This window comes from Clarias gariepinus, chromosome 16, assembly GCF_024256425.1.
Source record: "Clarias gariepinus isolate MV-2021 ecotype Netherlands chromosome 16, CGAR_prim_01v2, whole genome shotgun sequence".
Taxonomy (NCBI): domain Eukaryota; kingdom Metazoa; phylum Chordata; class Actinopteri; order Siluriformes; family Clariidae; genus Clarias; species Clarias gariepinus.
The window spans coordinates 18314408-18325410 of record NC_071115.1 but is presented as its reverse complement, the minus strand read 5'-3'; the positions used below and the strand labels follow the sequence as shown (position 1 = coordinate 18325410).

General features: G+C 36.8%; 1 protein-coding gene across 1 annotated transcript; it reads right to left on the bottom strand.

Annotated features, from left to right (window-relative positions):
- Positions 1-2162: 2162 nt before the first annotated feature.
- Positions 2163-7121, bottom strand: nptx1l (neuronal pentraxin 1 like). Its single transcript, XM_053514976.1, has 5 exons — positions 6635-7121; positions 5777-5987; positions 5149-5393; positions 4551-4730; positions 2163-3404 (listed from the first exon to the last, which is right to left on the bottom strand). Exons 1-5 carry the CDS (start codon positions 7064-7066, stop codon positions 3183-3185), a joined length of 1290 nt encoding a protein of 429 aa, XP_053370951.1. The 5' UTR covers positions 7067-7121; the 3' UTR covers positions 2163-3182.
- Between the last annotated feature and the right edge of the window lie 3882 nt (positions 7122-11003).

The following is an 11003-nucleotide window of genomic DNA, read 5'->3' as shown; positions in this document are numbered from 1 at the left end:
TTGCTAAATCATTTTATTGGTATTTATTAAGCATACTACATACTGTAAAGTTGAACCTTCACCTCCAACTTATCTTTTGGTTTTTATCTTTAAGTTTTTTTTTATGCCACATGTAACACAGATCCAGATAATGCAAAAGTAAGGCACAGAACAACAATATCCAAAAGCTAATGCAGTGCAATGTTTTTAACTAAGACTACAAATGAGTATAAGGGTTCTGGATGATGAAATATGGAGCTCCAGTGAAGTTTGTTAAGTTGTGAAGTTTGGTTTGTTAGAAGGTATGTTAAAGAGGCCAGTTAAAGGCATGGATTCGGCAGCAATAGAAATTGGTCAATCAGAGGAACCTTTGCAACTTACTGCTGATTTCTTTGATTTTCTCTAAAATTAATTAACAAAGGCTTGAAAAACGTAAGGAGCATTAATGAGCCCATTTGGTATTATGAATTATTCATAATGACCAGAGGTAATGACAAAGGATTTTTTTCCTGTTCTTTCACTAGTTTAATAAAAATTGGGTTGTATACATTTAAAAGATTTAATGTATTTTTTAAAAATCTTTTTTCCTTTTGCCTATTCAGGGACAATAGGGCACATGGCAGTGGGTTTCGATACTTGCCCATGACAGCATCAAAGTCTCAATATTCAATACAGGGTCATAGCTTACAATCTTTTTTCCTTCTTTAAAAAACAACCCTGTCCCTGCAGGGTATGTGGATGGCCTCTTATAGTCTTGGTTCAGGGCTTCTTGGATTTACTTTTGGCTTTTGTTTCAGCTATGGAGAGTGTGCATGCATAGCTTTTTGGGGTGAAGAACATGAAAAGAAATCAATGGGACGATCCCAGGAGCAGCGTGGTGGAAACTTGCCGACTTTGGCTTTGCTGAAAAATTTATTGGAAAAGTCTAGATACAGTTTTGGAGTTTGGATGTTATGGGAGGAATCTACTTTTAATAGTGGATGGTAAAAGAGTGAGTATAACAAGCTGTGAGCTCCCCCTTATTCCAATGGATTGTTGGGTTGTCAGACTAGGGATTCTGGATAAACTGTTTATTAAAATGGAAAGACTCTCTAGGTGTAAAGCACCAGTGTGAATATGGAGAGAAATTGTGCATTGGGTAATCATTTCCCTTTTATTCATGAAGTTGCCAGTGGCACCAGAGTCAATGAGTTACATATAAAATAGTTAGAATGGGAGCACTGGGACAGTTTTACAAGTAACAGGATTCTTGAATTCTCTCTCATAGGACTTTTCCTATGAGACTTTTCTTGCCTGCAACTGTTGATGATTTTCTGGTATTGGGATGCAGATGGCTCTGACTATCTGGCACTTAGCTACACAGTATAGGCATAGTATGCTTTGTTTCCATGATTTCTTTTCTCCTGCAGAAAATCTTTTAGTGCTGACTCATTCCATCTATTTTCAGCTGTAAGTATATGAAAATTGGGGGCATAATCAGTGGCAGACACTTTACCTTGTTTCTCGATTCAACATGATCAAGCACCTGCTAGAATCTGTCTTGAACTTTTTCTTTAATGTTGCATTGTGTGATAGAATTTTTTGACCATATTGACTACAGGTACACGTTATATGTTACAGCAGAATTCATGATTCATCAGAGAGGATTATGTATTTCCAATGTTGTAGCCCATCTGCCTCAAGGTCTGATATGCATTCTGAAATACTTTTCTTTGCACTACATTTGTAAAGACTCATTATTTGACTTATAATAGCTTTCCTGAGAGCTGTTTGAACTGGCAATTGTCTGTTGACTTTTCTCATTAGAACATGAACTGCCAGTCACTGGGTGTTTTTTGTCTTTATTATTCTGTGTAAAGTTTTAAAAATATATATTATAAAAATATTTTTAAACTGTTTGTCAGCAACTTATGTACCATGGTCAAAGTTTGAGATCACTTTTTCCCCCTATTTTGGTGTTTGATTTAAGCATAAACTGAAGCTCTTGATTTGTTTCTGCATCGTATTGTTGCCACATGATTGCTGATTAGATAAGAGCATAAAAGAGTAAGTGTGCCAGGGTTAACTGAGTATATTTCCAACACTGACCAAAAAAAACAAAACAAGAAATATAAACCAATACATATTTAAAAGATTTCCAAATAGCATACTACAAAGTAGACACAAAGGAGTCATAAACATCATTCTGCTGATTTAGGTATTACAATTTTATTACAAACATTAGATCTTTTTTATATTTTTGTGCTGCCATGCTTTTAGCATAGAACAATACGGTATAAAATCTAAACCCAAAAAGAGAATAGGAAAAGCATTTTTGATTGTTGATGCTGCAGTAGTATTTAAGACTATCATGCTGTTTTCTTGTAAATAACATTCCTTACAAAATAGAAACACCTGTAGAACACACTATGGGTCATGTGCTTTAGGCAATGTGCTTCAAATATGCAAAGACTGCCAACTGTAGTGTTATGACAATAATCAATATAGCTTTCAGAATCAATAATTACACAAGGAAATAAACACATTTACAAGTACTTGCAAATATTAAATGATTTAAATCTTAAATAATGACCTTTCAGATTTTTCAACAGCCCAAAGGCACACAAGTTTGTAAAATGTTGGCAACTCCAAGGCTTTTCACACACATGCACACACACGCACAACCACTTGCATACAACACACATAACATGGGGGGAGAAAACTTTCCAAGGAAAAAATAAATATATTTTTTTAGATCTTCTATTGTTCACAGTGAAAATGCCAGTGTTATTCTTGTATGGAAAAGTAAATAATACGACATTGCAAATTAATGCAAGTCTATCTGACTTTGTGTACTAATGATAAATTAATCATAGGATTATAATCAAACCCCTTTGTAAGTCAAGTATGATCACTGTTCAGTAAGGCATCATTTGCCCAGCAGAAGATCAGAAAAACGTTGGTAATAATGCAGTGTTGTCAGAATAGAAACTTTGAATACAAACCCTTTCTCGCTTCTCTTTAGTTTCAAAATCCAAAATAGATGTGGGCAGATTTTTTTTTTTCACAAACAAAAAACTTCTCAAGTGTTCACATAAATTCTTATACACTAATAAAAAATCCAAGTGGTGCTTTTTTGTTGCCATGGTCACCTCCATAGCTATTAAATTATATCTGATGATGAACTGGATGATTTCTTGTTAGCTTTATAATTCCCTTAATGTTCAGTTCAGTTGGCGGCAAGCTTCGAAGGTCCATTTGGATACTCCACCATAGATTTCAATGCTGGTCTCCAGCCAGGAGAAGACGTTACCCACTTGTGCTTTGCTGCTGCATGTTGCCAGGTTATAAATCTCCCCTACAGTCAGTTTTCTGTCCCAGATGTTAAAATTGGCCATGTCACCCACAAATGCCTGAGTAGCATCAAACCCTCCGCCAAGAGTGTCCTGTAAAAAATTAGAATGTGTAATGGTCATAAAAATGTTTTTGATGATAAGCGTATTATTCGTTTTTTAAAGTAGTAAGAAATCGTTGCTATTTCTTATTTTTATTTAAAAATGCTTTTAAGTACCTACAGCCTGATTTATGCTCCTGTGTCAAGGCTACGCAGCATTTTAATTTATACTCATGCACTGATCTACTAGTTGGTGGTAGGGTTTTTATGCCAGTGTTATGAGTCTTTTTGCCAATCTCTGGTGAGGTCTCTACTACAATAAATTGCAAATGAAACTGAGCAGATCTTGTTGAAGTTGGGGCAAACTAATGCTGAACATCTGTTACATTTACCAAAATTACTGCAATGCAGAAATAAGAGAAGACGTCAGAGATGAACAATGTTCAAACTCAATTCAAATATGTAAGTATAGAAGCTGAAAATGTGTTGCTACCAGGTGGACCAATCACACTGCCATGCATTGCCATGACGTTTAGTTACATGTCAGGGGAGGTGCACGGCAGGCTAAGCTGTAGGCAAGAGCATAGGGTAAACAGCTACAGCACGTAAGACCTATAGCATAGGCTTGACACAGATGCATAAATCAGCCTTAAGCAGTCCTTAACAGATCATACACCACTATCTGGATGTGGACCTAGCAAAAATTATTACAATTAAATAATATAAGAAAAATTGGCTCTAGATTAGTGACTGTTTTCTGAACATAAACTAGTTTAGTTTCTAAAAAAAATAAAATAAAAAAAAGCAGCTCATCAGAGATTAGTAGAGCTTTTGATATATAATGGGAAAATGTTTCATACACTTCCATAAATTTTTATTGTGAATAACTTTATTTGGTCAGAATAATTAACTGATGAAATGGCTTGGATAAAACTTTAAACCAGAATGTTTAAAGTTGATTGGTCAAAGAAGTGTGTATCATTATTTTAATTTTAAAATTGGTCAATTCAATTTTTATTGTTTTAATATCTGACCAGTAAAAAGAAAAAAGTCTACAGTTTTGCTGTGTGGCAAAAGACTTTAGCAACCAAAAAAGAAAATGTGCAAGTTTTATTTTTGATGCAGTATTACAATTTCTTTAAGGCATTACCAAAAACAAAAACTATATTATTATTTTATGAGGTTAAAAAATTCCTACCTGTTCTTGCCCTAATATGAGCATGCCTTGTGGTTTAATTGGATGATACGGTGCCAGATTCTCCCCACTTCCTCTCAACACGCCATCTTGAAAAGCATCCCACACTCCATCACGTGTCGTCCATGTAACACAGATGTGATGCCATTTCCCATCATTAATAAGAAAAGGCAGCTTTGCAACCTAAATTAAAACAAAGGGGCTTTACTCATTTGCATCCTAAAATATGTAATAAAATTAATATTTAAAATTTATAAGTGAATACTAAGTGGAGAAAATAATATATGGAAAATCAATTATAAGATTCTTAAATAGTTTTTAATGTCGGCCCTTAATACTGTGGATATTTGACTACTAAAATACGATCAATCTGACAATGCAAGTGTGGTTCTCACAAACATACTAAATCAAATTTTGAAAACATGTAATTAAATTATAATACAGACATCCACCAGAATTTTTGTAGACAAATTTCAAGTATGATTGATGTGTTAAATCAGTTATTAATATTGTCAAGTTAACATTTTTAGTGTGTAATGTTTCGATGAAAAACAAAACAAATTTCCCAACAATCCAAGACAATGGACAATAAATTGTGTACCTTGTCATTAACAAGAATTTCCATTGGGTTGTTTCCCCACTCAATAAGAACTAACTCATTGGCCTGACCAGGGACAGCGTAGGAAAATGGCGTTCCCACTCCAGGTGAGGCATTAGATTTAATCCACATACACACGGTGAAGGCATACATCTCTGGCAGACTCTTTTTCACTTTAGCATACATGTAATTGGTCCTCAGTGGAAACGTCAACTGGAATTTGTCCAGTGGCCTGTTTTCCTTTTGACCTGTTGGTTTTAGAAATATATATTTATTAAACATTTATTTTATATAAAGTACTGGCATAAATAAAAACAACAAACAAACAAAAAAAAAAATCTGATTTCTACATCAGTAAACTCTCCATTGTAGTGGAAAGGTGGAATCAGATATGCAAAGCAATGCAGCTCCTCATCAACCCCCCTCCCCCCTCCTTTCGCTCTCCCTCCTCCACCTCATCACTGACATCTCCTGCGACATTCCTGACTTACAGACGTTTCACTGCTCTCTTATACTGTATCAGCGTATCGTTTGCTTATGTCAGCCATACGTGGGGGGGGAAAGCGCATCGATCCTACCAATAATTTGGTTTAAGTGATAACCCGATTCCCATAAACAGGAGTGCGATCACCTTTCTCCAGGTCGCTGAGGCGCTGGTGCAGAGATGTAAGCGTAGCCTCGACTTGCCCGCGCTGCGCGCTCTCGTTGCGCGCGGCCGGTCTGGCTTCCTCCTCCACTGCGTTAACGCGGGCGAGCACCTGGCGCTCCAGGTCGTCGATTTTGCTCTGCAGCAGATCCTTTAGGCTGTTCGCCGGAGCTGAGCCGTTACTCCGACTGAATTGCTACGGAAGACAGAATGCGTCAGAGTAGAGAACAAAATGTAAAAAAAAAATACACACACACACACACACACACCGATTTTAGATTATGTACTATTTTTATAGAAATTAAACACACTTTTCTATGTGTGTGTGTGTGTGTGTGTGTGTGTGTTCAATCGCTATACAAAATGCATAATCTAACTCGGGTTTCATCTGGGACAATGAGAACTGCCAAAGCAGGATTAACTTCTGCAAAGGTTTTTCCCCCCAAGCTGCAGACAGTTGAGCGCTTTTTGTGCAGGCTGTGAAATATACTATTGGACGTTTATCCTCATGCGAACGGATTTATGCATAAGATGGAAACAGTTTTTATGCTTTTGAATTCAATAAAGTTTACATAGTCTGCTGGGGCAGTGGTCAAACAGACAGATAGGCTACCTAATAACGTATGGATGATCTGCTACAGTATAACTAAATCATTCTACGTGAAGCAGCCTAACAAGTCATAAAATATTTAAAGCGATTTCTATATACTGCATGATGTTATGTATTATTTATTCCAATAATCTAAGATGTAGGCTACCAAGTTACATTTCTCCGCACTACATAATTACACTGCAGTAAATTCAGATCGTCGGAGTTACTTCGTGCAAAACGTCTTCTCATACCTCCAGGTTTTCTAATCTTTGCTTTAGATTCTGCAATGTCTGAGAGAGTTGCGCGAGTGTCTCACTAGGACCCCTTGATACATCCCCCATGGTGTTTTTGGAGCCCAACTCCTTCCTTCTTCCTCCTCCTCCAGCCTCCGGAGTGCTCTGGCTCTCGCAGCGCGCCAGTTTAGCAGTGAGCTCTCTGATGGTCTCCTTCTGGTTCACGATAGTCTCCTTTTGCTGGAGCACCGTCTCCCTGAGCTGCATGACCGTAGCTCTAAGCTCCTCACCGGGCACACTGTTCTGTAGAGTGGCCGTACAAATGTCCACGTCTTTGGGCACGGATGTGCAGATAAACTGCGTCGGACCGAAATCTTGAGCAAATGCATTAGCCAGCAGCGAATAAAGTGCGAAAAGTTTCCACGGGGATCCTCTATCTCTGGCTTCCATGTTTTTTGGGGCGTGTGTAGTGTGTGTTCTTGCGTGCCGGTTGATTTCAGCACCGTGGAGCTGTTCACTGTGTGTAATCCGATTTGCGGCGCGCGCCGCATTTATATAGAGCATGGTCTGCGGCGGACAGGTTCGTCTACGTCATGAACAAAGAAGAAGCCTTTGACCAATCAGCGTCGAGTTCGTCTATCCGCCTTCAGGTGGAAATCGTGTCTTTACAGTGGGGGGTGTTTAACGGCAACAAGTTCAGTGTCTTACGGCTTCATACCAGTGATATCCTTTAAATGCTATGAAAAAAAAGTACAAAAAGTGTAAGAGTGTTACCATTGCTTTCATTAGTTTTAACCCTTGTGACCTATGTAATCTATCTTTTACTTAATAATAATAATAATAATAATAATAATAATAATTTAAGGTATCCATATGTAAAGGAGCTATACACCAGAACTAGATAAAGCTTCAACTTTCCTTGAACGTAGTGCTAGAACTTATTTCCATATAAAATTTGTGATCTGAATTACATTATTTTTTATTGATTCACATTCAGTGTTCAGGTTCTGGTTATTGTCAGTTTTAGACTTGATTTTAGACCAAACTGCAGCTAGGGTGTGAATTATTGTGTAAATATTTGTGCATTTTGAGCCATTCAGGGTGCATTCTTGCCTTGCACCAAGTGTTTTCTAGGCTCTGGCACTACTGTGAACCTAACCAAGATAAAGATTAATTAATCAATCTGTAAAAAATCCTATACCATAAATAAATTCTCCCTAATTTGTTTTTATGTTATTGATTTTTGGACATTTTATTTATGCTGGTAGTGCCCTTTGGGATCATGCAGGGATCTGTTATTTTAATACTTCAAGACCTTTTTGTCCCTGACCCAGAGTTTACTACAGTAACTTGGACATCCACTGTAAGCTATAACAGGAACAACATGAATTAACAAAGAACCTATGAATGCTAAATCAAATTTGTTATTGATTCTAAACATCTGGCAAAATTGTTAGCATATGGTCAGGTTGATTATTCAGCCTGCAGAGGTCTAAATCTAACCCATATTACATTTTATTGGTTTCAGATAGAACTCTTGCCTTCAGACACGTAGGTGCACACTCTAAGCTTTCCATCTGCTTTTCTTTTCTTGATGCTATATTAGACACATGAGTCCCAATGTAAATGAGGGGCCTCTTTACACAGAATAAGGAAAAGATGTAAGAAATTATATTATTTTTCAATATTTTGTTTATGCACAATGATGATCTATTGAAGTTTTGCTATCGCAACCAGTATGGTATACTAACGTATGACTACAAAACCATTTTGGTTAAGTAATAACTTTTATATTGAGATTAATTGGTTGTTGAATGTGGTCTTTAGTTTTAGGTTGAGATAGATGAGTTAGCAGATCTGTCATTGAATTATTAATTAGGATTGTAAGGGTGATGGGCTACGGTATAACAGCAGATGACCATCATGGGCACAGACAATAGACAATTGAAGATTAAAAAAACTTGTCTTTAAATAGCTGTCTTGCACTGTAAACCAGAATAAGTTGGAAAAACTTAAAAAAATATAGGTAATCAACTTTTTTGAGTAATGATGTTTTCAATTTTAAGTAAACAGAACTATTAGTTTTTGAGTTTGTTATATTCATTTATATTATTCATTCTTTATTTGCATTAACGAGTAGCCTAACTCATACTATTTAATAGTAATTATCATTTTTTTAATTGTAGCAAATTAAAGAAATTGTTGTTTGTCTTTCACCTGCTCCCGGCAATGGGTCGCCACAGTGGACCATGCGGCCCACACACAAGCTTGGCACAGGTTTTACACCAGATGCCCTTCATAAAGCAGCCCTCCCATTTTATCTGGGCTTGGGACAAACACCTCATCCAGTGTCTGAGAATCGAACCCAGGCCTTTCATGTGGCAGGCGAAACACCTATCACTAAGCCACCAGTGCCCTGTTACAAATCAAATAAGTATTTTTCTTTATTTTTTAAGTTAAATCTGAAAGTACATAATCTAGGAATATTAATACTAAAACTAATAGGAATTCAGGATTTACATTTAAACCCTGAAAACCTGTAAACCTGACAATTTCAAAAACTAAACATTTTATGCTCCGGACTCCTGACTTCTGGTAATTCCCAGAATTTTAAAATCTACAAAAGGGGGCAGGGCATTTTCATATTTGGCTCCAAAGCTTTGGAATAGCCTTCCAGACAGTGTTCGGGGCTCAGACACGGTTTCCCAATTCAAAAGTAGACTCAAGACGCATCTCTTTAATCTGGCATACGCGTAACTCATCTCATAACCTCATACTCCAGTACACCTATCCTGAATGGCACCTACGCTAATTCTCTCCATCTTTTCTGTATTTTTCTACCCATCCCGAGGCATCTGGAGATTGTGCCAGCTTTAGTAGACAAAGGCCAACCCTGCGAGGTTTCTAAGGCATCTAGAGAAGGACCAGCTCCAGCTGGATTCTGCTTTATGATGACTGGAGCTACCATCCTGCTCCTGTGCTTCCAGTGATCCAGACCCCATCTGCCCTCTGCACCTACTGACTCCCTGTGCAGAACTGGACTTCATGTTAATTTACACAACTTCTGTTATATTGAACTTTCACCTGCACAACACACATGATGTTATTTCTATCAGTTATCACCCAGATGAGGATGGGTTCCCTGTTGAGTCTGGTTCCTCTCAAGGTTTCTTCCTATTGCCATCTCAGGGAGTTTTTCCTTGCCACTGTCGCCGTCACCCTTGGCTTGCTCATCAGAGACATTTCATTCATCATTCATTCATTTCATTATTATCTAGACACATTTTTCTCACACATACACACTTCCAAATATGTTTTGGAATACGCACTTTCAAATTTTCTTTTCTAAAAAAATAAATAAATAAATAAATTATTTAATTTTTTGTGAAGCTGCTTAGAGACAATGACCATTGTTAAAAGCGCTATATAAATAAAATTGAATTGAATTGAATTGAATGCTAGTAAAGTAGTTAGTTCAAATTAAAGATTGATATTTGCCAATTACAAGTAATCTTGCTTTCTAACCTCTTAACAGTAGTTACCAAAAAGTGGAGCTTACGTTTTCTTTCGGCACATCTAAACACATTCTATTCATAACTCTAGAGAGCACCAAACTATCGACAATCAGATGACATAAATCAAAAACATTAACTTTAGGATCCTCAGATTTGTAAAGATTATACTTACAGCATCATGTAAAAACAGACCAAGCCACCATATTGATCAAAACAATTCAACGTGGGCAGCTTACATGCGTCCATTGATGATGTCAGACACAAAATCGCTAGGTTGGAAGATTTTAAGTTGGTGGAACTTCAAGGAGACAGTTACTGTGGCTTAAATATCAAAATTGTTCAGCTAACCTAAAAAATTTAATTTCTACAAACTCATAAATACCAAAAAGTTCTAAATACTCATCAAGGTCTATTAATTTGAACTAATTGTGATTATTTAAGTTAATAGTACTCAATAATTATAATTACTCAATAATAATTACTTTGAGCATTAGGGTGTTACAGTGATAGGGTTTACAGTGTGTTTAGGAAATTCAGTGCTCATGATAGCCTGAGATTTTTGTTCTTGTCTAAGAGTAGTTGATGCAGTGTGGTCTTTTGCTGTTGTAGCCTATCCACCTTCACGTTTGATGTTTTTTACACTATGCTTTTTCTACTCACCATGCTTTTAAAGAGTGGTTGTCCTGAATTACTATATTTTCCTGGCTATTTTTTTGTAAACTCCAGAGACTATTATGTGTGAAAATCACACAAGGTCACCAGTTTCTGACCTACTTAACCCAGCTCATCTGGCACCACCAGCAATGTCAAAATAAAAGCTACAGAGATTACACCATTTTCCCATTTTGATGTTTAGTGTGAACATTAACAGG